The 25,532-nt window shown below is 55.7% G+C and overlaps 1 protein-coding gene across 1 annotated transcript in view; it reads left to right on the forward strand.

The window, feature by feature from the left end:
* Positions 1–25,532, forward strand: part of OTOF (otoferlin) — a 167,423-nt gene that overhangs the window by 21,607 nt on the left and 120,284 nt on the right. The window contains exon 3 of the mRNA XM_089776981.1: positions 22,961–23,049. Within this exon, the coding sequence (XP_089633107.1) occupies positions 22,961–23,049 (89 nt within the window). The remainder of the gene's footprint in view (positions 1–22,960; positions 23,050–25,532) is intronic.

Genomic DNA, 25,532 nt, shown 5'->3' on the forward strand with positions numbered 1-25,532 from the left:
AGCATGGAGGAGACAGCCTAGGGAAAAGGGCTGGAGTTTAGGGGCCCAGTCTCCCCCATCTCAAGGCAGCCTAGCCCAGCTCTGTGACCAGACTACATCTGTGCTGTGCTGTATCCTGGAGAGGCAATAAACTTCCTCTATTCCACCGGCTGGTGCAGTTTGGTTGTGCCATTTCGGGGTGCAGGAGACGGGGGACCCCAACGTGCCGTCACAATCTCACCGCGTGGCGAGAGGCACAATTCCTACCGCTCGCAGACACTCGCCTGCGGAGAGCAGCCGTCATGCCGCGGAGGCCCAGGAAGCAGTGAGAGAGGCTAGCTGCCCTGACTGCAAACCCGCTCAGACCCTAAGGGCAGAGTGCGTTTCCCCCTACCTGGCCATGTTCACACAAGAAACGACCCAGTGAACCTGATGTTGTCCCTACGTGCCAGCCCATCCTGCTTCCCTGGCACTCATGAAATGATGAGGGGTTGGGAACGGGTCCCATATGAGGAGAGATTAAAAAGGCTGGGACTTTTCAGCTTGGAAAAGAGGAGACTGAGGGGAGATATGATAGAGGTCTATAAAATCATGACTGGTGTGGAAAAAGCGAATAAGGAAAAGTTATTTACTTGTTCCCATAATATAAGAACTAGGAGTCACCGAATAAAATTAATGCTCAGCAGGTTTTAAACAAAAGGCAGTTCTTCGCACAGAGCATAGTCAACCTGTGGAACTCCTTGCCAGAGGAGGTTGTGAAGGCTCGGACTGTAACAGGGTTTACAAGAGAACTAGATACATTCATGGAAGTTAAGTCTATGAATGGCTATTGGCCAGGCTGGGTAAGGAATGGTGTCCCCAGCCTCTGTTTGTCAGAGGATGAAGATGGATGGCAGGAGAGAGATGGTTTGATCATTACCTGTTCCGTCCGTTCCCTCCCTCTAGGGCACCTGGAATTGGCCGCTGTTGGCAGACAGGACCCTGGGCTGGAGGGACCTTTGGTCTGACCCAGTCTGGCCGTTCTTATGAAAGAAGCACAATTCTGTGCAAAGCTCTTGCACCAGTGAGGGGGGTTTGAATCCTGGTTTGAGTCAATCAGCATCGGTGCTGGACTCAAAGCTCATTAGCTAATGAGAGTACCCAGGAGAAGCAGGCATCACGCTGGGCAGCGTATGTCCTGGCTAATGCATGCCATCCCTAGCTGGCTAATTTCATTGCCAGTCATTATCCTGCTTTGCGTGTCACATCAAACAAGGGGGAGAGGAGAGAACGGATCTCCAGGTCTGTTTACACACCTCATTAGCACTGCGAGGCTCAGCAGAGATTAGGAGGTGCAAGGGGGGGGGAGTTCTTCCTGCAACCCAGACAATGAATCGATCTTGCCAGGGAGGCCAAAGGGAACGGCTCTTTGCCACCGAGAACGCGGAGCAGTCGGGTCTCGCAACCCGAGCCGGCTCCCGCACTGAAGCCTGCAATGCAGAGGAGGAGGAGGTTATGTAAGGCTTGTAGCACAGATGGTTTATGTAACGACTCCCATAAAGCCTCGTCTACACCGGCCCGTTTTGTCGCCAAAGCCTGCAGCCTTTTGGCGACAAAGCACCGGGAGCGTTTACACGGCCATGCGGCTTTTGTCAGAGAAAGCCCCTGGTTTGGTGACAAAAGAACTTCCAGCCTTAAGAGAGATTCTTCTCTTTTCCCCCAAGAGCGTGCGCGGCGTCCTCTGTTTTTTTGTGGGGAGAGAACTGGCTTCCGGCAGTATCCCACCCTGCCGGCCCTGGTGGCTGGTCTCAGTGTTTTGGGATCTCTGCTGCCCTGCAGGCTGCCTCCTCCCCCCCCCAACTCCGGGACGTATCTGATATCTGAGGGAGCTGCTCCCTTCGGGGAACAAACAAAGAACAAATCGCTGGACGGCTCTTGTTCTGCCCTGCTAGGAACCCAGCGGCCAGCAGGCTGAGGCTGCAGGGGGAGGGCTGGAGAGGTGGCCGTGCTGCTTTGCCATTCCTCAGCACGGGGAGCTCCTAAAGCTTTGTGGGAATCCCAAGGAACGCAGGGATCAGCCTTCCCACCGCACTGCATTGTGGGATGCTTACCCACAACGCTTTGCTCTGTCTGTCGACAGGGGAGCTGGCCGTGCAGCCAGGAAATGTCGACAGTGGGAGGCAGGAAAATTGGTTTGGCCGGTTTTCATTTTTGCCGACTTTTGCACGTCGGCTGCACTTTCATCGCCAAACCTTCCCCGTGTAGACTCAGCCTCGGTTCCCCTGCTAGGGAGGACCGACAAGCAGCACACGCCGAGCTTGATTCCGGTTCCAGCCTTTGCTTTCCCTTCCTAGCGCTCCGCACCCTCCTTGCCCAGTACACAACCAACCTGCCCGTAAGCCCTTGCATGCTGGCGTGGCCGGGGCTCGCTGTACGCATGCATTGTCCGGCTGGCCCTCTTATTTCATCTCCTCTGGCTCCGCCCCCGTATGCATGGCTGCAGTTCCCTCTCCCACCACCAGGTGGGCTGTTGCGCGGGGAAGTTTTGCAACGCTGCAAGTTCCAAGGGCTGGTTTTGCAACCCTGGCCTGGTGCTAGATGGGGGGGGGGGGGGGGTATTTAATGACACAGGCCTTTCCTCTGCCCTGGCCTGATCCCCAAGCTGGTCACTACAGAGAGAACTCTGCCACCTGTGTGGCAAACCCGTTTCGTTGCCAGCCACCTGCGTGGTGGCGCTGGAGCGTTCCTGGCTGGCATCCCTTCTGCCTTTGGTCCCCGCTGGGGAACTGGGCTCAGTGAGCCAGGCTGGGGGCATAGCTGAGCTCCGCCGGGCAGTTCTCCCATCATGCTCAGCCCTGGAGGTGAGGAAGGGCAGCTGGGCGGGAAGGCCTTGGGCGTAGGAAGTGAGAGACACAAGCCATGTTCCCTTTCATTTTTTTTTCTAACCAGGCATGGAATAAATTTTGTTCTGTGCACTGAGGCAAGTCTAGGTGTGCACCACAAAATAGAAACACAGGCTGCTAGTTGTGCCACTCAATTCTTGAGTGTGCCTAGGGTCACATTGGGCTCGCTTCCTGCCTCTGTTTCCCCCTTGGACTAATAAGTCTTTCTTCCCACCAATGTTTCCTCTAATGGTAGGTCTAGACTACACCTATCTGTCGACAGAGAGATGTAAATTAGGCACATCGAAATCGCTAAGGAAGTGGGGATTTAAATATCCCATGCTTCATTAGCATAAACATGGCCGCCACTTTTTTCGAAATGGAGCTTTTTCGAAAAAAAACAGCCCTCTAGACGCAGATCTTTCGAAAAATAAACCCTTTTTTGAAAGATCCTGTATTCCTCGAAAAATGCCGGTTTTGGGGTTTGTTTTTTTTTTTTTAAAAGCTCCATTTTGGAAAAAAGCGGTGGCCATGTTTATGCTAATGAAGCACGGGATATTTAAATCCCCGCTTCCTTTGCAATTTTGACGTGCCTAATCTACATCTCTCTGTCGACAGAGAGGCATAGCCTAGACCCAGCCTAAGTGTGTCCACCCATCTGCGGAATAAATTTTGTCCTGCGCACTGAGGTGTGTGCAGATGTGCACCACCAGTAGAAACACCTGCTGCCAACTGTGGGTGCTCTGCTGATCAGCAGGGCAGAAGCTGCATTTCTCCTGCGTGGCCAAGCGCTCAGCTTACAGGGAACCCAAGTGCCCACCGTTTGAGTGTCTTGTCCAGACAGATTAGCGCTCTGTGGCAGGACCGGCTCTCGCATGCACAGGGCCTGGCAGCTCGGGCAGCAGTAACATGAGTAACAGGACAGCACCTATCGCTATAACCACAGTTTATAACGTGAGGAGACCTCGTGGGCCGTTCACTCCACCCATGGCCTGGCGGGGGGCAGGAAGTGTACTGTACAACGTCCCTCAGCTTTGGGGGGATCTCAAATGGTCTGTAGGAAGCAGAGGCCTAACAAGGGTGTTGTGTACCTGGGGGAAAGGCAATATATGTGTCCCTCCTCCCTGCCACGCTGCGGGGCCCCGAACCTGGCGCACGGCTGAGCCCGACCCTGGGAGGAGGGGGGGAAGCTTGTACCGTATCTTCTTCCACCCCCTCCAGTTTGGGGTTGGGCCCCCGCACGCTCTAACCCACCAGGGGAGATGGAGGTGGGTCAGGCTGGGGGCGCAGAGGTGGGGAGGAGGCTGTGGCTGGCAGGTGGAGGAGGAGCAGGCGAGCTGAGGGATGACAGGCAGAGGGGAGGGGGACTAAGTGGGGTGCCCCCCACGTGGGAAATGGGGATCCCCACCCCCGCAACACCACTGGTAGGGAGGCTTGAACAGGGAAGCCTGGAGGAAAATAGAGCCCCCAGGCAAGGGAGGAAGATGCGGGTCCAAACCCGAATGGGGCGGCGGGGGGGAGGGGGATTTGAGAGCAGCCTGCAACTCCCTGCAGGGGGGGTCCAGAGAGAATGGAGAGAGGCTGGTCTCAGTGGGGGCAGAACAAGGAGCAAAGGGCTCAAGTTGCAGAGGGGGAGGTCTAGGTTGGAGATTAGGACAAACCATTCCCCTAGGCGGGTGGAGAAGCCCTGGGCTGGGTTCCCTAGGGAGGGGGTGGAATCTCCATCCCTAGGGGTGTGTAAGTCCCAGGTTGACCAAGCCCTGGCTGGGCTGATGGAGTTGGGTTGGTCCTGCCTTGGGCAGGGGGGTTAGGAGCAGGGTGAGGTTCGGAGACTCCGTGCTCTGTTTTCCCCATGGGCGTTCCAGCCCCGGAGCGCCCACGCCGGGAGCCCCTGGGGTGTGGCATGAAGACAGAGGCAGGTGGCTAGAGGCTTAGACAGGACGGGCCAGGGTTCGAGAGGGGTACGCAGGCCGGAGGGGAGGGGTGCGTGGACATAGCAAAGTCGGGGACTGAGCGGAGTGGGGAGCCCAGCCCTGATGTAACAGGCTGGGGGCACTGGCTCGGGACAGAGGGGCACTGGCAGAGCGGTGTGTGGACAGCGCAGGACTACGGGTCGGGGGGCAGGATGAGGGGAGGGGAAGTTCCCGCCCCCACAGCTGGCCCGCAAGCCTGGCTAGTTCCAGTCTCTTCCCCTCCCTGCAGGGGTTCGTGCTTTGATTCCTTTCATGCCAGCGACGGCTAATGAGAACACAAACCATTCCCGCTGAGAGCTAATAAACCAGACAGGCCCCTTTCATGGGGCTCCCCCGGTGCGTCCTCACCTGGCATGTCCGACGGCGGAGGGAGCGCCCGCAGGTCCAAGCCGGGTGGATATTGATTAGCCGCATCCTTGCGGCAGACGAAGTTGAATGTGATGGGAGTGAAGGGGCCAGGCAGAAGGGAGGAGGAATTCTTGCCCGGGATCTGTTTCTTCTTCCTTCATTCCAACTGTGTGCATGCAGAGCAGGCCTCTCTCCTTTCCCCACCCCGGCATTTTGGACCCCCAGGGACTGGATGGTTGTGGTGCACTGCCTACATCGGGTGGAGTGAGTCAGAGAACGGGGCGGCTTTGCCATTCTGCCTGCGTGACCCGGCTCTGGTGGCTCACCCGGCCGGCCAGAATCCAACAGCTGGTCCCCGGCCTCAGAAACACCTGGGGTGCATCTAGACTGGCAAGATTTTGCGCAAAAACTTGCCACCTATCTACACTGGCCGCTTGAATTTGCGCAAGAGCACTGACGTTCTACTGTCAGAAATCAGTGCTTCTTGCGCAAATGCTTTGATGCTCCCGCTCAGGGATAAGCCCTCTTTGTGCAAGAATACTTGCGCAAGCGGGCCAGTGTAGACAGGCACCTTAATTTCTCACGCAAGAAAGCCCAATGGCGAAAATGGCCATCGGAGCTCTCTTGCGCCAAAGCGCGTCTATACTGGGCACGGATGCTTTTGTGCAAAAGATGGCTTTTGTGCAAATGCATCCGTGCCAGTCTAGATGCTCTTTTGCGCAAATACTTTTAACGGAAAAATTTTCCGTTAAAAGTATTTGCGCTAAATCATGCCAGTCTAGACGCAGCCCTGAAGTCCCTGTGAATCCCCTTTGGAGCAGGGAGCGCTGCACACCCGTATCATACGCGCTGGGGCTCGAGGTAGCACTTTGGACCCCGCTGTGCCAGGCGCTGCACAAATGCAGGACAAAGTGCCGGGCTGTGCCCCAAAGAGCTGACCATCTCCGTGTAAGAGGAGAGCGCCAGCAAACAATGAGCCCGGGCTGGTGTAAGGAGAGGCAGGTCTGTACCTCCCAGGTTAACAGATGCGATCAGCCCTAGGGGACATCTAGCCGAGTTTCCTGGCTCCGGCTGGCAGACACCAGAGGGCTGTTCAGCTTAGAAAAGAGACAAGGAAGACAGATTGTGATAGAGCTCTATACAATCATGAATGGTCTGGGAGTAGAGAGGTGTCAATTACTCCTCCTCACTGTGCAGCAACCATGGGTCAGCCAACTAAATGAATAGGCAGTGGGTTTAATACAAACATGGGACAGTATTTTTTCCACACAATGCATGGTTAACCTGTGGAACTCCTTGCCAGGGGATTTTGTAAAGGTCAAAAGTAACCAGGTTCAAAAACAACGCAGAGTCCTGTGGCACTGTAGCCCTGGTCCGCACTGAAGAGTTATTTCAAAATAAGGCTTGTTTTGAAATAGTTATTTCGAACTAGCTCCTCCCCAGAGTCATTCGAATTAATTACTCCCCCGTGCTTCCTAGGGCTCTGGGTCAAGGTCGTGCGCCCACATTAAGGGAGCCTGCTTCGGGCTCATTTTGAGGCTTCCCTGTAGTGTGGGCGTGCTATTTCGAAACAGTTACTTCAGGAGTTTTATTCCAAATCATTGCCTAGTGCAGACATGCTCTTAGGCTGTGTCTACGCTGGCGGCTTCTTGCGCAAGAACATCTTGCAAGGGTTCTTGTGCAAGAAGTCTTGTGCAAGAACACGTCCATGCTGCCACGTGCGAGTTGTGCTTTTGCACAAGAGCATCCATGGCAGTGTGGACGCTCTCTTGTGCAAGAAAGCTCTGCTGGCCATTTTAGCCATAGGGCTTTCTTGCGCAAGAAAACCCTGCCGTGCGTCTACACTGCCCTCTTGTGCAGGAGCTGTTGTGCAAGAAGGCTTACACTTGTAAAAAAAGTGTAGCTCTTGCACGAGAAGCCACGCCGTACTGTAAACCTTCTTGCACAAGAGCGGGTGGGCAGTGTGGACGCTCTGCAGGTTCTTGCGCATGGTCCCACCAGTGTAGACATAGCCTTAGAGACCAACAGACGGATTTGGGCATCCGCTTTTGTGGGTAAAAACCCTTTATTCGGATGCCTGGACTTTGTTGGGGTTGGAAGAGAAGTAGCTATGTTTGGGGAGGGTAGCTCCATCCACGGTGCTTAGCCCAGGGACGTCGGGGCGCGACCCCCATGTTTGGGGCAACCCTCAGCCTTTTGCTGCCCGAAGCCGGGCGTGGCAGGCGGGTGGATCACCCTGTAACGACTGGCATGGGCCAGTGTCGGCGTTACTGTGTGCCCCGTCCTGCTACAGTCTGAGCATCCTCTGCCTGCCCTGAATCTCTCCCCAGGCCCCGCTGCGCAGCCAGGCCGGAGCAGAGCCAAGCTGCCTGGTTCTCTGAGCGCATCCCCTGCGGACTTCGGGCCTCCGGCTCCCACCACCTCCTGGTTGCCAGGCAACCCTGACAGTCCTTTGTGGAGGCTCGTGGGGAGCGGTTGTGCCGGTGGTTCATGTGTCAGCCGGACGGTGCACGTGTTCTGAGTGCCACGGAGCCCGTACCACTCCCTCAGGACGAGGACAGAGCCCGCAGCGCCTCGCCGGCATGGCCGGAGCGGTCCCTGCAGGGCAGGCTAACTCGGCTGTGTCTCCGCACCTCCCGGGCTCGTGAGGTGGCACTCTCCACTTAGCAGCCCCACCGCGGTCACGCCAGCAGCCAGCGAGTCGCGCCGACTCCGGAGACACGCCCGCACCACGCTTGGGCGCAGGGCTTTGGGGTGCAGAAAGGGCTTCCAAGCCCGCCCTGCCCTTCACTCGACTTTGCCGTGAAGCCGGGCCCTTGCGTGGTTGTCACTCGAAAGCCCTGGGGTCACTCGCAGCTGCCGACTGTGTCCGAGCGCCTGACACTGGGCTGGGAAGCAGCTGGCTGTATGGGGAAAAGGGAATGTCTGCCTGGGATCGAGGAGGATTTCCGGTTGCAGCACAGCTGCGGGGCTCAGGGCGAGGACCCTCCCAAAATCCTGGTCCATTTTGGTACATTGCACGGTCATAAGAATTTGGGGAGCGGGTTGCAAGTGTATGGGGGAGGGTCATGGTGCTACCACCTTTACTTCTGTGCTGCTGCTGGGGATGGCGCCGCCTTCAGAGCTGGGCAGCCGGAGAGCAGCGGCCGCTGCCAGCAGCGGTGGAGAAGGGAGGGTGGTAGTATGACCCCCCGCTACAATAACCTTGCAACCTCTCCTACTACCCCTTTTGGTTTAGCGTGTAGTCAACCTGTGGAACTCCTTGCCAGAGGAGGTGGTGAAGGCTAGGACTATAATAGAGTTTAAAGAGACGCTGGATCATTTCCTGGAGGTTAGGTCCATAAAAAGCTATTAGCCAGGGGATAAAATGGTGCCCATGGCCTCTGTTTGTCAGAGGCTGGAGAGGGATGGCAGGAGACAAATCGCTTGATCATTGTCTTCGGTCCACCCTCTCTGGGGCACCTGGTGCTGGCTACTGTGGGCAGACAGGATACTGGGCTAGATGGACCTTTGGTCTGACCCAGTACGGCCGTTCTTATGTTCTTATGTTCCCCCATATGAGACACATGAACTGTGTATAGTACAGGACAAAAGGACACAAATGACCCGATTTCAGGAGGGAGACCACATGTCATGGCCCATGATGTATTTTTCAGAGCTGTGAATTTGATCAGGTCTTAGTCAATGCCAAGGGCTTGTCTACGTGGGGAAACCGACAGGCAGCGCTATACTGGAGCGTGCATTTCTGCTAGGGACTCCGGAACAGACTGGTGTGTTTACACAGCCTGAGTCGAATGGGGGGTTTCTATCCAGCTGTTTGGAATTGGGAAAGCTATGGGAGGACACAGACTTTCTCCTTGTGGCTCAGGCACAGGAACAAGCTCTGAGGCAATTAAATGTTGCCACCTTCACCTTCTTCTGATCCCTGTCGGATTCCTTCTGCCATCAAAAGCAAGCCTCTGCCGTGGCCGTCTGCGTGGCCCGGGCTCTGCGTCTGAATCCGCCTTCCGTCGGAACGGTGTCACGCAGCCCTCAAAGGGAGCAGAACGCGCCTCGCGGCTGAGGCAGGCTGCTGGGGAAAGCAGCCAAGTACGCCTTCGACCAGCCCCGTTATTCCCTGCCGCTGCCAGGCGAACAGCTCCCCGGCGGCCTGAAAGAGGCATTCAAGGGCCAGCGTCGCAAGGGAGCTTCTGGAAGAGGGCCAGGCTCATGTGCATCCAGGCGTGTGCACGTTTCGCCACGTGGGCGCAGAGCCCCTCAGCGCCTTTAAAAAGGGGCGACGGTGGATTCAATCCTGGTGGAGGAGAATGCAGAATAACTTGTGAGTTCGGTGCCAGGCAAGGCCGTGGGGATACGGGGCGAGGGGGCAGCCGGATCTGAAGGCCTGGACCCTCCTCGGGCCGGTCCCACGGGACCATTTGCTGGGTGAATTTCCCCTTCTGTGAAATGGGACCAATTGACATCGGCCACGCTGTGCAGGTAGATTCATAAGAACGTGCGGCCGGCCAGCGTGGGTCAGAGCAGAGCCTCCCTCTCGCTCGCCGATGGCCGGAGGCGGGTCCTTGGCTCATCGCGTCGCCGGTAGAATTCTTATCAACGCTGCGATGAGTCGGTAAGGGAAGACGCGCTCCGTCCGGGAGCTGCCCCGGCTGCGGCGCTGCCGTAGAAATGTACCTAGAGCCAGGTGGGTAGGCAGCCCGGCTCCTCCGACATTTACACTGCAGAGGGGCAGAGGATAGGTCCCAGACCCGGCGCGAGACAGGAGGAAGCCGGGCTGCCTGTCCAGCAGGAGCAGCCCTGGTCTGTGACGGCCCAGGCTGGCTGCGGACGGGCTGCTGCCGGAACAGCCTTTGCCCACGGTAAGCCTGGGCGTGCCACGGGCAAAAGCTGCTTCGTGGCAGCTTCCCCTTTCCCCTCCCCGTCCGCGCTGCAGCAGGGCAGGTGTCACGGCAGAGACAGTGCTGGGGGGAGCTAGCTTTTAAGCCGGCTGCCCCCAACACCAACTCCTTCGGCGGCCTCTGGTTTGTGGCTGGGGGTAAAACACGTGGTGGGTACGTCAGCGAGGGAGCAGAGGGAGAAACCAGGCAGGCGCATCTTCCCTCCCTGCACACCTTAGAGAAGGGGGGTGTCTGCCAGCCTTTCAGGAATATGGGGCTGACGCCCCGACCGCTGGCACCCCCTCCCCAGCACTGGAACCCGTTTCTCGGGCACCCCCCCCCCCCACTGGCTGCAGCCCTGTTCCCAGGCAGCCCTTATCAAAGCGCTGAAGCCCCGTTCCTTGATGGCTGTTGCCACGGCACTGAAGCCCCATTCCTGAGCAGCCCCTGCTGCAGGGCTTAGCCCCTGCCCCATCCCATTTCCTCCCCCCTCCGCTGTGTGGCTGAAGCCCTGAGTGCCAGCAGCCACCCCAGCCCCCTTGGTGTCTCATATTGGGCTTAGGGAAATAGGGTCGCCTTACCAGTGCCAGGTGTCCCAGAGGGAGTGAACAGAACAGGGAATCATGACGTCATCCCTCCCGTCGCCCATTCCCCGCCCCTGACAAATAGAGGCCAGGGACACCATTCCTGCCCAGCCTGGCTAAGAAGTATTAATGGACCTAACCTCCGTGAATGTATCTAGCTCTTTTTGGAACCCTGTAAAAGTCCTGTCCTCCTCAATATCCTCTGGCGAGGAGTTCCACAGGTTGACTGCACTGTGTGAAGAAAAACATCCTTTGGTTTGTTTTAAACCCGCTGCCTATTCATTTCATTGCATGACCCCTAGCTCTTCCAAGGCCCTGGTATTTCCAACGCTCTCAGATGCAAAGTGCCCGGCATGAATTAACAGTCCGTGTGAGTGTGTGTGTGAGTGTGATTGTGTGTGAGAGAGAGAGAGTGTGTGTGTGTGTGTGTGTGTGTGTGTGAGTGAGAGAGAGGGGGATGTTGTTCTGCCTGCCTGGCATTTTAAATCAATAACTTTGAAAAGTGTGTGTGTGGGAAGGGGCGCGCAGCAGGGGAGAACGCACTTCTGCAAGGGCCTGGCTGATCGGAAGGAGGGTTTTAGAGTAAAATGGAGCCTGGTGTGTTAATAGCTCTGCCAGTCGTGGGAGCCCACTTACCCACCTTCCCCGGCAGCTCTCCAAGCTGCTCGCTGGGTAAGCTCTTCCCAGAGCAGACAAAGGTAGGAGACAAAAAGCTTTTGCGCCTTCTCTCTTAATTGCTGCTGGGGTGTTTTGTGCTGGGCGGAGGGGCTAGATTGACAGCCTTGGAAGCTGCAGCTGCCTTTGGCTCATGAGAGGCTGATGTGGGATGACGCTGGGGCTTCAGTTCAGGGTTGAGCTAATGGAATGATAGCAGCCGGTAGCAATAGGAGGCTGTTATCCCCCCGCCCCTCCAGCCATTAAAGGGGAATGCTGCACACAGACGTACACCCTGCTCTCTGCCAACATCCCTCACCCCGTCCCAATACAGCCCTTGGGAGGTTTTCCCAGGATGCAAGCCTGGAACCACGGAGTCCTCCTTTCCCCACCCGGGGCTCCCTCTCACACTGTGATGTTGTGACAAGCTGCAAACCCCTCCAGATCCTGCAGTCACACAGCCAGCCAGAGGCCGGGACACACCCAGCTCTCTTACATGAACACTTCTCCCAGCTGTTAGAAAAGTACAGGTGACCCACAGGCGAAGGGGGTATAAGGACGCCTTTTATTGCAGATGCTCATTCTTGTCTCGGGCCCCGCCCCCCCAACCCAAAATGCGAGTGAGCGACAAATTAACCCCCGGTTCACCTTTTTCTCAGTGTGTAATTACACTTATCAGTGACCTCACCCCTTCAGCCCTACGTTAGTAATACCAACACCCATAGAATGGCTAATCGTCACCACGTGATAAAAAGAATTTTACCTGCCCCTGCTTATAATTCATAGACTCATAGACTACTAGGACTGGAATACTAACCCTAGACCATCCCTGGTAGACATTTATCTAACCTGCTCTTAAATATCTCCAGAGATGGGGATTCCACAACCTCCCTGGGCAATTTATTCCAGTGTTTGACCACCCTGACAGGAACTTTTTCCTGATGTCCAACCTAAACCTCCCTTGCTGCAGTTTAAGCCCATTGCTTCTTGTTCTATCCTCAGAGGCCAAGATGAACACGTTTTCTCCCTCCTCCTTACAACACCCTTTTAGATACCTGCAAACGGCTCTCATGTCCCCTCTCAATCTTCTCTTTTCTAAACTAAACAAGCCCAATTCTTTCAGTCTTCCCTCATAGCTCATGTTCTCTAGACCTTTCAACATTCTCGTTGCTCTTCTCTGGACCCTCTCCAGTTTCTCCACATCCTTCTTGAAATGCGGTGCCCAGAACTGGACACAATACTCCAACTGAGGCCTAACCAGCGCAGAATAGAGCAGAAGAATGACTTCTCGTGTCTTGCTCACAACACGTCTTTGATTAAAAAGACGGGGACTTTTCAGCTTAGAAAAGAAGACTAAAGGGGGATAGGAGAGAGGTCTATAAAATCATGCCTGGTGTGGAGAAAGTGAATAAGGAAAAGTTATTGACTCGTTCCCATAACATAAGAACTAGAGGCCACCCAATGAAATGAATAGGTGGCAGGTTTAAAACAAGCACCAAGATGTTTTTCTTCATGCAAAGCACAGTCAACCTGTGGAACTCCTTGCCAGAGGAAAGCCAGGACTTTAACAGGGTTCAAAAAAGAGCTAGATCGATTCATGGAGGTTAGGTGCATCAATGGCTGTTAACCAGGATGGGCAGGGGTGGTGCCCCTAGCCGCCTTTGTCAGAGGCTGGGAATGGATGACGGGATAGTGATAATTCCTTGCTCTGTTCCCTCCCTCTGAGGCACCGGGCATTGGTCAGTGTGGGCAGACAGGACCCTGCGCTGGATGGATCTTTGGTCTGACCCCGTCTGGCCACTCGTATGTTCTTATGTTACTCAATAAAATTCCTCAGTGGTGCACGATCTAGCAAAGCGGATGTTTTATGAAATGGCGCTAATGGGAAAGTCCGGCCCGGGGGGCCATATTGGGAGGGGTTACTAGATCGTGAAACTGTTTGGATTGCTCGAGCCCATTCTTTCCTTAAATACGTCCTACTGGGAACAGCGCCAGAGGTGGGTTTGGTCTGTTAAGACTTCTGCCGGCACGGCGCCTGTACCAAGAGCGCCAGTCTAGCAAGAGGAAACAGTCGGTTCCACCGTGGGGTGGTGACCGAGGCTCACAGGAACTGCCAGCCTAGATGAGAGCCACAGCCCCTCCAGTCCAGTGGCCTGGCCAGCACTAGACACTCCAGATGACGGGTTAATAGACCTCCCGTTAGGTCTTCTCCTAACCCCTTGTAGTTGGAGATTGACCTTCATCCTGAAGCACAAGCTTTAAGCTCCCTTCCGAATGTTTTGTTACCACCGACAGTGACCGCGTTGGATATACTCGTTATCGTCGAACCGGTAGGGACCTCGAGGGGTCACTGAGTCCAGTCCCCTCCCCTCACGGCAGGACCAAGCACCGTCCAGATTCGTGGCATCCAACCAGTTCTTAGGCAGTGGCCGCTCTAGTGGCTACCGCTATAGTGAACAAGCCACGCTCAGCCAACTAAATAGCCACATGTGGCTAGTGTGTTGGACACCACGGTTGTAGCTCATCCCTGATGTGTCTGTCCAACCTGCTCTGAAATATCTCCAGGGATGGAGATTCCACAACCCCCCAGGCAACTTATTCCAGTGTTTCACCACCCTGACAGGTAGGAAGTTTTTCCTAATGTCCAACCTAAACCTCCTTTGCTGCAGTTTCAGCCCATTGCTTCCTGTCCTATCCTCAGAGGCCAAGGAGAACAATTTTCTCCCTCCTCCCTGTGACACCCTTTTAGATACTTGAAAACCACTCTCATGTCCCCTCTCGGTCTTCTCCTTTCCAAACTAAACAAGCCCAGTTCCTTCAGCCTCCCCTCATTGCTCATGTTCTCTAGAGCTTCCATCATTTTTGTTGCTCTTCTCTGGACCGTCTCCAATTTCTCCCCATCTTTGCTGCAATGTGGTGCCCAGAACCGGACACAACACTCTAAGGCCTAATGAGCGCAGACTAGAGCGGAAGAATGACTCCTCGTGTCTTGCTCACAGCACTCCTGCAACCCTGAATCATGGGGTTTTTTTTTGCAACAGCGGCCCACTGTTGACTCATATTTAGCTTGTGGTCCACTCTGACCCCTAGATCCCTTTCTGCAGGGCTCCTCCCTAGACAGTCACTTCCCATTCTGTGTGTGTGAGACTCGGATTGGTCCTTCCTCAGTGGAGCACTTTGCATTTGTCCTTATTCAACTTCATCCTATTGACCTTAGACCATTTCTCCAGTTTGTCCAGATCATTTTGAATTCCGACCCTCTCCTCCAAAGCTCTTGCCACCCCTCCCAGCTCGGTGTCATCTGCCAACTTAAGAAGCGTCCTCTCTCTGCCATCATCTAAATCGTTGATGAAGATATTGAACAGAACCGGTACCAAAACAGACCCCTGCGGAGCCCCATTGGTTCTGCCTTTCCAGCAGGATTGTGAGCCGATAATAACTACTCTCTCAGGGTATGTCTACACTACCACTCTAGTTCGAACTAGGGTGGTTAATGTAGGCCACCGGAGTTGCAAATGAAGCCCGGAATTTGAATTTCCCGGGCTTCCTTTGCATAAAGTCGGGCGCCACCATTTTTAAATGTCCGCTAGTGTGGACTCCATGCCTGCGGCTACATGCGGCACAGACTAGGTAATTCAGACTAGGCTTTATGCAAATGAAGCCCGGGAAATTCAAATCCCAAGCTTCATTTGCAACTCTGGTTGCCTACATGAACATAAGAACGGCCGTACTGGGTCAAGCCAAAGGTCCATCTAGCCCAGTATCCTGTCTGCCGACAGTGGCCAGCACCAGGTGCCCCAGAGGGGGTGGACCGAAGACAACGATCAAGCAATTTGTCTCCTGCCATCCCTCTCCAGCCTCTGACAAACAGAGGCCAAGGACACCATTTTATCCCCTGGCTAATAGCCTTTTATGGACCTAACCTCCATGAATTTATCCAGCTTCTCTTTAAACTCTGTTATAGTCCTAGCCTTCACAGCCTCCTCTGGCAAGGAGTTCCACAGGTTGACTACACGCTGTGTGAAGAACTAGGGTGGTAGTGTAGACATACCCTCAGATTGGTTATCCAGCCGGTTAGGCACCCACCTTCTAGTAGCCCTGTCTTCAATGCTCATCTCCTCGTGGACACAGAAGGGGCATTGTTGTTGAAATAGCTTTGCTGAATTCTATAAGAACAGTTGTCACGTCCTGGCTGTAACCGTCTCCTGGGGGCATGGAAGTGGATTGTTTCTTTCTTGTGGACCAGTACACGGGTTGCGTGTTGCCAGGAGGCCGTGGGAGCTGGGCTGCATACCCTGGGCTATTATTACGCCAGCCTGAATGATCTGGGAAGGAAACGAACCTTCCACCTTGCGCCGTTTGCTTGGAAAGGAAGAAACGAAGTGAGTGGCACGTCCCTTGCAAACTCGGAGAGCTGACACCGAGCCTTCAGACCTGGGCAGCCTCTGCTTGCGTCAGAGGGCGTTACAAGGGCTGTGGCTTCCAACCCTCACCTTCTAAGTCTTCTATCCTTCCGGCATGTACGGAACAGGGAAGAGTTCCAGCCGCTGCCTCTCGGCCTGTTCCCTAATGATCTGCTTCTCGGTAGCGTGATTTCCCCGGTATTGATGTCTCAGTCGGGTTGGCTACGGTCAGACGTGCGCTCTCTCTTCCTGGCTCCTGCCGTCAGGGACATTTCTAATCTAACGAGGCCGCTGAGATCTCTGGCTCCTTCGCCTGCAACCATTTCACACCAGGTTGTGATCTTCTCCGGCGAGGGCCTGGTCATAATTTGGACGGGAGGCCCATAGAAGCGCACGTCCGTGCTTGTGATTCAGTAGGGGGCGATCTTCTTTCTGAGTCAGTTCTGATCCAAAGCCCCCGAGGAGCACAGGGGGCGCCGTGCTGCTTCCGTCTTCCGCACGAGACAAGCCAAGTCCTGGCCAGTGCTGATTGTGACAAATTCCCAGATATTTTTCATCAGGCTAAGTGCGTTTTTTTTCTTGCATCTTGCTGGAATCTCAGCTCCCTGCATCTCCTTCTGCCGATGTTCCTTCCCTGGGAGCTGAGCGCTTGGGCGGCCACTCAGGAGAGATTAAAAAGCCACCGGCTGATTAGCAGCGTTCCCACAGCTAGGTTCTGTTTCTAGTGGTGGTGCACATTCGCGCATGCATGCACATAAAATTTATTCCACACATGGGGCCCAGCCTGGTAGATTTTGTGCACTCCAGCCCCACGGTAGGATAGTGGGAAGACTGGAGCAGCATCTTAGGCTACTGATGCTGGTGCAGGTCAAGAGCCTCAGGTGTCGGATCCAGGCGAGCTGGGGGCCACATTCGGTCCCTGGACCTGAGGTTCCCCACCCTGGATTAGCAGGTACGTTGATTTCTGCCACACACTGATTCACTTCTTCTGAGCTCTCCTTTAGTGTTGCTGTGTGTTGTTAAACAGCAGCTGTGTTCTTCCCCAGAAGAGGTCGCATTTGAAAGCTGGGGTTAGTGATCTCAGTGCATGGTACTGCTGGATCTTAGCCCTTGAAGAGACATATTGAGCCATGGATACAACACAGGTTTGAGAACTGTCGAATTCACCATCCAGCCCTGCCACTGAGTTGTTGGTCAGGATGTGTGCTTCCGTTTCCCCCACTGTATTCAAGACCAGATGCTATTTTCCTCCTCTCTGGGCATTTTGTGAGGCCAAATGCATCAAGGATGGGGGTTCTCTCAGAGCTAAGAACAATTTAACAGCAACCGACCCCCCGGCCAATGTGAGGCCCAAATTCTTGCTCCGCTTCTTCACTTCCTGCGCACTCAGCAGCGCCAGTGAGAAAATTCAACCCTTTTTGCAGCGAGATGCGTTTCCGCGAGTGCAGGCCCAGCCCCCTGGGACGTGCAGCTGAGCTAGCCAGGAGGAGAGTACCATGAATTTGCAATGAGATTATGCAATGCATTTCAGAGCGCAGGGCGCTTGCTGTAAGCACACACGAAGCTGGAAGGCGTCTGCGTTGGAGCTACTCAGGCCCGGCCTTACGGCTGTTTCCCTTCTTCTGAATGTTTGTGCTGTGCACTCACTCTTCTCCCTCCCCCGCCCCCGGGGTAGGCTCCAAGCTTCCTAGAGCAGAGTCTGTCTTTTCCTCTGTTTGCCACGAGCCTTGGGGGTGGATGCAGACCACGTACTAATACAATGTACTAGCCACTGTGGCAACACCCTCGCAGGCTTGCTCTTGCCTGCAGAAAGGGGGGGGGAGCTTCCATCTGGGGAAGCTGAACAGTCGGCAGTTTCCACAGTGAGACCTGCTTTGCCTGTTTGTAGGGCAGGAGTCAAAGAAACCTGTATTGCCATTTACAAGTGCCTCTACCCTGGCTGACTGTAGCTTCAGCACCAGGGACAGATCATTCCGGCCGTGGCCCACGGACCATCCTGCGTCACCATAGACCTGGTCTACACAAGAACTGTAGTCCGAAATTAGCCCCTCCCCCAGGGCGATTTTCTAAGCGATGCGTCCACACTACCAAGCCCATGGTTTGGAACAAAGGGCTGCAGAATTCGAACTATTTGGCCTCCGGGAGGCCGCCCGCAGCTCCCGACTAGGTTTCCTGGGCACGGAGTCTGAGGCTACCTCGGGCGACAGTCGATTCTTGCCCGTAGCGTGAATGCAGATGCGCTACCTCGGGCGACAGTCGATTCTTGCCCGTAGCGTCAATGCGGACGCGCTACCTCGGGCGACAGTCGATTCTTGCCCGTAGCGTCAATGCGGACGCGCTACCTCGGGCGACAGTCGATTCTTGCCCGTAGCGTCAATGCGGACGCGCTACCTCGGGCGACAGTCGATTCTTGCCCGTAGCGTGAATGCGGACACACTACCTCGGGTGACAGTCGATTCTTGCCTGTAGCGTGAATGCGGACGCGCTACCTCGGGCGACAGTCGATTCTTGCCCGTAGCGTCAATGCGGACGCGCTACCTCGGGCGACAGTCGATTCTTGCCTGTAGCGTCAATGCGGACGCGCTACCTCGGGCGACAGTCGATTCTTGCCTGTAGCGTCAATGCGGACGCGCTACCTCGGGCGACAGTCGATTCTTGCCTGTAGCGTGAATGCGGACGCGCTACCTCGGGCGACAGTCGATTCTTGCCTGTAGCGTCAATGCGGACGCGCTACCTCGGGCGACAGTCGATTCTTGCCTGTAGCGTCAATGCGGACGCGCTACCTCGGGCGACAGTCGATTCTTGCCTGTAGTGTCAATGCGGACGCGCTACCTCGGGCGACAGTCGATTCTTGCCTGTAGCGTCAATGCGGACGCGCTACCTCGGGCGACAGTCGATTCTTGCCTGTAGTGTCAATGCGGACGCGCTACCTCGGGCGACAGTCGATTCTTGCCTGTAGCGTCAATGCGGACGCGCTACCTCGGGCGACAGTCGATTCTTCCCTGTAGCGTCAATGCGGACGCGCTACCTCGGGCGACAGTCGATTCTTGCCTGTAGCGTCAATGCGGACGCGCTACCTCGGGCGACAGTCGATTCTTGCCTGTAGCGTGAAGGCGGACGCGCTACCTCGGGCGACAGTCGATTCTTGCCTGTAGCGTGAAGGCGGATGCGCTACCTCGGGCGACAGTCGATTCTTGCCTGTAGCGTGAAGGCGGACGCGCTACCTCGGGCGACAGTCGATTCTTGGCCATAGTGAGGACACGCAACTTGGAATTTGTAAAATTGGGTGCCCAGAATTCAAACTTTATCAATTCGGAATAATCGCCGCGTGTAGACATGCTCTTAGAGAAGAACAGATTTATTAGGGCAGAAACTTTTGCGGGTGAAACCCACTTCTCTAGATGAATGGGAGTGGAGTTTCCAGAGTCAGGAGTATATAAAAGACACCAGAAGAAAGCAGGTACTTGTACAAATGAGGCTAATCAAGTCAGGGTGGAAGTGGCTCGTTTGCTGCTGGTAATGTGAAGATGTGAATACCCAAAGAGGGGGAAATTGCCTTTGTACTGCATCAAGCAGGTGAGATCCTTCCTCAGTCCTAAGTTGATAATGTCGATGCCGCAAATGACTCCAGTTCAGCTGTTGCCCTGTGTAACCGGGTTTGGAAACGCTTTGATGAAAGGATGGCTGCTCTCAAACCCATCGCTGGATGGCCAGGGAGGTCGGCACATTCCCCTGCAAGTTCGGGTGTGCTCCCTTCCCTGATGTCTGACTTGTGTCGGTTTATCCTCTGTCTCAGAGACTGCCCGGTTTGGCTGGTATCTGTGGCAGAGGGGCATGGCTGGCTCGTGATGGCATAGGATGTGCAGGCGGATGAGTCCCCGTCGTGGTGGCTTGTGTGATGGTGTTGCTCATGTAGAGGTGTGGACGGAGTTGGGGGTGTGCATGTAGGTGACATCCTTCAGGACAGGCCCAACGAGGAAAGGAACAGACCACTGGTATCCCCGACAGCCCTCAGCTAAAACCCCTCCAGTGCATCACTGGCAATCCGCAACCAATCCTCGGCTAGCTCCCCCATCCCTGAGCTCCCCAGAGCAGGGGAGGAGAGATGCTTTAGTAGCATTTTTCAGACGGAGAACCGAGGCAGGGGGAGACGAAGTGACTTGACCAGCATCACACAGGGATGCAGTAGCAGGACCCAGCTCCCCAGAGTGCCTGACCTCTGCCTTCATCACAAGACCACACCCATCCTTGCGGGTCCCTGGAATTATTCCCTGGATCCCAATCCCACCCCACGTTATGCAGATTTGTATGTGTCATGTGATGAGGTTTTCGTGCTCGGCCCCGGGTGCCTGCTGCTCCAGCGGATACTCCTGGCTGCCTTTGGAACAGACAAACGACATGAAATGTCATGTTGCTACATGTAAAGGAATGCACATTGGAAACAGTCATCCCAACTAGACATGCAATATGATGGGGACTCATTTAGCTACAACTACTCAAGAGCGAGATCTTGGAGTCACGGTGGAGAGTTCTCTGAAAACAGCCCCTCCGTGTGCAGCAGCTGTCAAAAAGCAAACCGCATGTTCGGAATCATTAAAAAAGGGATAAAGAATAAGACAGAGAATTTCTTATTGCCTCTCTATAAAATCATGGGGAGCCCGCATCTTGAATACTGCATACAGATGTGGTCGCCTCATCTCAAAAAAGATCTCTTGGCATTGGAAAAGGTTCAGAAAAGGGCAACCAAACTGATGAGGGGTTTGAAGCATATGAAGAGAGATTAAAAAGACATGGCCTTTTCAGCTTAGAAAAGAGGAGACTAAGGGGGGAATCAGATAGAGGTCTATAAAATCATGACAGGTCTGGAGAAAGTGAATACGGAAAAGTTATTTACTTGTTCCCATAACATAAGAACTAGGGGTCACCAAATGAAATGAAGAGGTAGCAGGTTTAAAACAAACCAAAGGATGTTTTTCTTTATGCAGCACAGTCAATCTGTGGAACTCCTTGCCAGAGGATGTTGTAAAGACCAGGGCTTTAACAGGGTTCAGAAAAGAACTAGATAAATTCATGGAGGTTAAGTCCCTCTATGCTATTAGCCAGGCTGGGTAGGAATAGTGTTCCTAGCCTCAGTGTGTGGGTGGGTGTGGGTGTGGAGGTTTGGAGGTGGATGGGGGGTGTGGGAGAGAGTGTGGGGGGGGAGTTGAGGTTTGAGGATGTGGGGGGCTGAGGATGGGTGAGTGGGTGTGGGGGTGGCGGCGTGGGAGAGAGTGTGGGGGTGGAGGTTGGAGTGGGGGGAGGGAGTGTGGGGGGTGGGGATTGTGTGGAGATTTGGGGGTGTGGGTCAGTGTGTATGGGAGTGGGGGGGTGGAGTTTGGGGGGTAGGGTAGGGTGGGGTGTGGGTCTGTGTGCGGGGGATGGGTGTGGGTGTGAAGGTTTGGGGATGTGGGGGTGTTCAGAGAAATAGACACATTTCTGCTTTGACTGTGCCTCCAGGGTGGATGTGTTGATAGATCCCCCCCCCCCATTGCGTTCAGGGACGATTGAGCCCCAGCCTGTGCAGGGAGGTACCTACAGCAGGGTCGCCGCCGTCCCTCTTCACACGGCACCAGCTGCGGCTGCCTCCCTCGAAGGCCTGGCTTGCCGTTTGGTAACGAGCTTTCCTGCGCTCCCAGCGGGCCCGAGGTCCCGGCTTGGCCAACATTTGCAACGTCCCCGGCCAGCCGTCCCAGCAGGCCGAGAGCTTGGCTCACCGAAAACCGTCAGCCTCCTGCTAGGCTGAGCAGGGAGACAGAGCCTTTCTCGGCCCCGGGCCGGTGTCCTGCGCAGACGGCCCCTCGCTCGCGCCCTCGGGGGACTGCGAGTGGACACCCCTTTCGGCCTCCTACCTTGGACCCTCTCCCCCCGTGCACCTGCCTGGAAACGCAGGGCCCTCGTACGGGAGAAAACAAAGCCGGCAGTTGGGGGGGGCCCTGGTGGAGACAAGAGGGGGCAGGCTGAGACGTGTGGCCCAGGGGAACCCGGAGACGGGTTCGCTTCCTCCTTTTGCCACTTACTTGTCATGTGGCCTCGATGGCACGAGCGTCAGAGCTGCTCCCCTGGGTCGGACCGGGGCTCCGTGTGGCTCCATGTCCTGGAGCCCCAGGGGGAGTCTCCATCACAGGGCGTTATTGGAACAATCCACCGGGCAGAGGGGTAGGGCCACCTCCAACATGGAGCTGCATCCCTGAGCATCTTGGCTAGGGGCCCCGCATGGACCTGAGCCCCCGACTTCGTTCTTTTTCGAACCCAGCTGCACTCTGGGCCCTTCTCCAAGTGGCCTGGCAGGCGTGCTGGCGGCTCACCGGGCGCTTGGGTGGAAAGCGCCACCCCTGGTTTGCATGAAACCTGCAGCCTGCTAGTTCCATTGCACGGCCCCGGCCTGCCCGAAATCCAAGAGCGGCCAGACTGGGTCCGTCCGGCCAGGTCCTGTCTGCCACCGTGGCCAATGCCAGCGGGAGCAAACAGAACAGGGCATCCTCCCAGGACCCCTCCCGTCACCCCCTCCCAGCTTCTCACGAGCAGAGGAAACGGCAAATAGGACGACTCCATTCACGTGCTCCGGACGCTCGTGGCTGTATAGCCGACCACACTATCCGCCCTTACTCGTCTCTCCTGGAAGCCACACAACCCTGGGGTTTTTTCGTGTTGCCCTCCTCTGAACCTACTCCTGCTTTGCCATATGCTTGTTGAGATGATGCACCCAAACCTGCACGCAGTATTCGAGGCATGGATTCACGGGGTGGCAAAGGTTTGGAAAATGAAGAGGGTCCCAGATGAAGAGAGATTTAAAAGACGGGGACTTTTCAGCTTAGAAAAGAGGCGGCTAAGGGGGGGATAGGACAGAGGTCTGTACAATCAGGACTGGTGTGGAGAAAGTGAATAAGGAAAAGTTATTGACTTCATCCCATAACGTAAGAACTAGGGGGTCACTCAATGAAATGTATGGATGTAAAGCAAACAAAAGGAAGTTTTTCCTCCACGCAGCGCAGTTAATCTGTGGAACTCCTTGCCAGAGGAGGTTGTGAAGACCAAGACTTTAACAGGGTTCAAGAAAGAGCTAAATAAACTCCTAGTGGTTAGGCCTCTTTCTGCGCAGATGCTGGTCACCAGCCTCAGTGACAGCCATTGGGAGCTGAGATCAGTCAATGATATTGTGCTGGTTTGCACCAGTGGAGAATGTGATTCCCGGGGGTGCATGCCCCGCCCCCCTAATCTCTCCCCTTCTGTGGCTTCCCGCAGACCTTCCGGTGGCCGATCGCCAGCAACATCGACGGCAACGAGATGCTGGAGATACAAGTGTTCAACTACAGCAAAGTCTTCAGCAACAGGTGAGCTCGAGTTCTCCTCTCCCGCCCCATCGGTGCCCGGGCTGTCCCAGCCTGGGCGGAGGGCCCCCCTCCCGCTGGTGTCGTGGTTTTGTCTAGAGGCTGGTTTCCATGGGGGGGAGAGAGATATGGGGGGGGGCGTTAATATACCTTCCAGGCTGGACAGCTGGCCAAGCCCACAGAGTCTTCACTTCCTACATTTGAACCATGCTGAGCCCCTCGTGAGCAGCTGGTACGCTAGGCAAGGGGAGGCGTTGCCTTCCGAACCCGCCAGCCTGGCCCCGCCCACACTCCGCCCCCACATGCCTGCTGTAGGCATCCGGGGGGGGGGGGGTGTTGCTGCCACTGAGCACCCGCCTCCTCATGCTCTGTTGCTGGGGAGGCTGGAGCCCTGCTCCCTCCCCCCCTCCCGATAATGGGGGCGTGGCCTGGGCAGAAGAGGCGGAGCTGGGCCCTACCTTCCCCGACCACCCCTGGAGTCCCTGGAAATCAGCGAGAATTTTCAGATTCCATCCCCTGAAGGAGCTAGCCTGATCTGCAAAGGGGGTTGCCACGGACTCCCACAGAAGTTGCAGGCGGCTAGGCGCTTGGGGAATACGGCCAGTTATTTAGGTGGCAAAAATACGTGGCTTGGTGCAGGCCTCCCTGCTTGCAAATTCGGCTCTGAATGTGTTTCCGATTCTCTTTGTCTAGCTCCCGTGGTTTGTTCTGACAGACCAGGAGCAGCCTGTGCCGTGCCGTGGGGGGTTTGTTTTCTTCTCTCGGCTTGGAAAGCAGTTCTGTTTGTATCTTTCTTCCCCCGAGCCTTTTCCCCCTAGTTCTCACTGAGCAGTTCTGCAGGCAGTTCGTCAAACCGCGCGTTTGATACTAAGCTACCCCCAGCGGAGAAGCCTGTAAATCGTTAGATCCGCGGCTGAGCGTGGCGGGGGATGAAAGAATTGCTTCGAACGACCTGACAAAACGGGTGATTTACAAGGGGGCTGTCCGATCCCCTTTGGACTCCCACGCCCCCCAAACGTAGGTCTTCAGAGTTGCCCGGACCGTTGTGCCAGTCACGTGCGCAAGGGAGGAGTTCACCCTCGATTAGCTTTGCCCCGCTCCCGCAGGTCGGATGCCACAGAGCTGGGCCCGGGCATAAGGAACCGGAGCACACGCAAGGGGCGACGTTAGGCTGGGCTGGCATTTTGGTAGCACTGAGCACTGGAGGCGATTGACTGAGGTCAGCCAGGCCAGCTTCTAACAGGCCCCCTTTGGGCCTGATCCATCGCGTGCTGGTCTCGGGCACGGTCCATGCTGTTCCCCTTCTGTGAGGCTGTTACCTCCTCTCAGCCCTTGGTATTGTCCTTCCCCATGGCCACCCCCTGCCTGATTGCAGAACAATCCTTTTAACCAGGCCTCTCCACCTATTCCTGCCTTTCCCGCTGTCCCTGCCCCGGCGCCCTCCCAGTGACGAGCCTCCGCATGCGGACGTGTCTGAACCTGGCCCCCGGCCGCACAGGCGGCGTGGCTTTTAACAGCACCGCTCCCCCTCCGGCGTGTTATCTGGCCCCTGCCAGCAATCACCTTTCCTCTGTAGCTCGTCCGAATACCAACACGGAGCCGTCACTTCGGCCGGCTGATCGGCTGTAGGCTGGGCTGCTTGCTGCATTTTGGCTCGCTCTGAAATGTACGCGGGAGACCAAATGACCAATGGCAGGCCAGGGCACTGCTGTGGGCAGGAGAGGTTCTGTGCCAGGGTGGGCGATGAAACGGCAGCAGCCCCAACACTGTGTTTACCTGCCCCTCCGCAGGCAAGAGCAACTGAGGCTCCCATTGGCTGCGGCTTGCTGATCCCAGCCAATGGGAGCTGTGGGAAGTGGCGCGGCCTGGAACATTGCTTCCCGCAGCTCCCATTGACTGGGAAGAGTGATGTCATAGATTCACAGAATCCCAGGGCGGGCAGAGGCCTCAGGAGGCACCGAGTCCAGCCCCCTGCCCAAGGCAGGACCAGCCCAACTCAATCATCCCAGCCAGGGCTTGGTCCAGCCGGGACTCAAACACCTCTAGGGATGGAGATTCCACCCCTCCCTAGGGAACCCAGCCCAGGGCTTCCCCACCCGCCTAGGGAAATGGTTTGTCCTAATCTCCAACCTAGACCTTCCCCTCTGCAACGTGAGCCCATCGCTCCTTGTTCTGCCACCTGCCCCCACTGAGACCAGCCTCTCTCCAGCCTCTTTGGACCCCCCTGCAGGGAGTTGCAGGCTGCTCTCAAATCCCCCCTCGCTCTTCTCTTCTGCAGACTAAACAAACCCAAACCCCTCAACCTCTCCTCGTAGCTCGTGTGCTCCAGACCCCTAAACAAATTGGTCGCCCTCCGCTGGACCCTCTCCAATGCGACCACGTCCTGTGTGTAGTGGGGGGCCCAGAACTGGACACAATACTCCAGATGTGGCCTCCCCAGAGCCGAATAAAGGGGAATAATCACTTCCCTTGATCTACTTGCAATG

The sequence above is a fragment of the Pelodiscus sinensis genome, chromosome 3 (genome assembly GCF_052426305.1).
Source record: "Pelodiscus sinensis isolate ZL-2025 chromosome 3, ASM5242630v1, whole genome shotgun sequence".
Classification (NCBI taxonomy): domain Eukaryota; kingdom Metazoa; phylum Chordata; order Testudines; family Trionychidae; genus Pelodiscus; species Pelodiscus sinensis.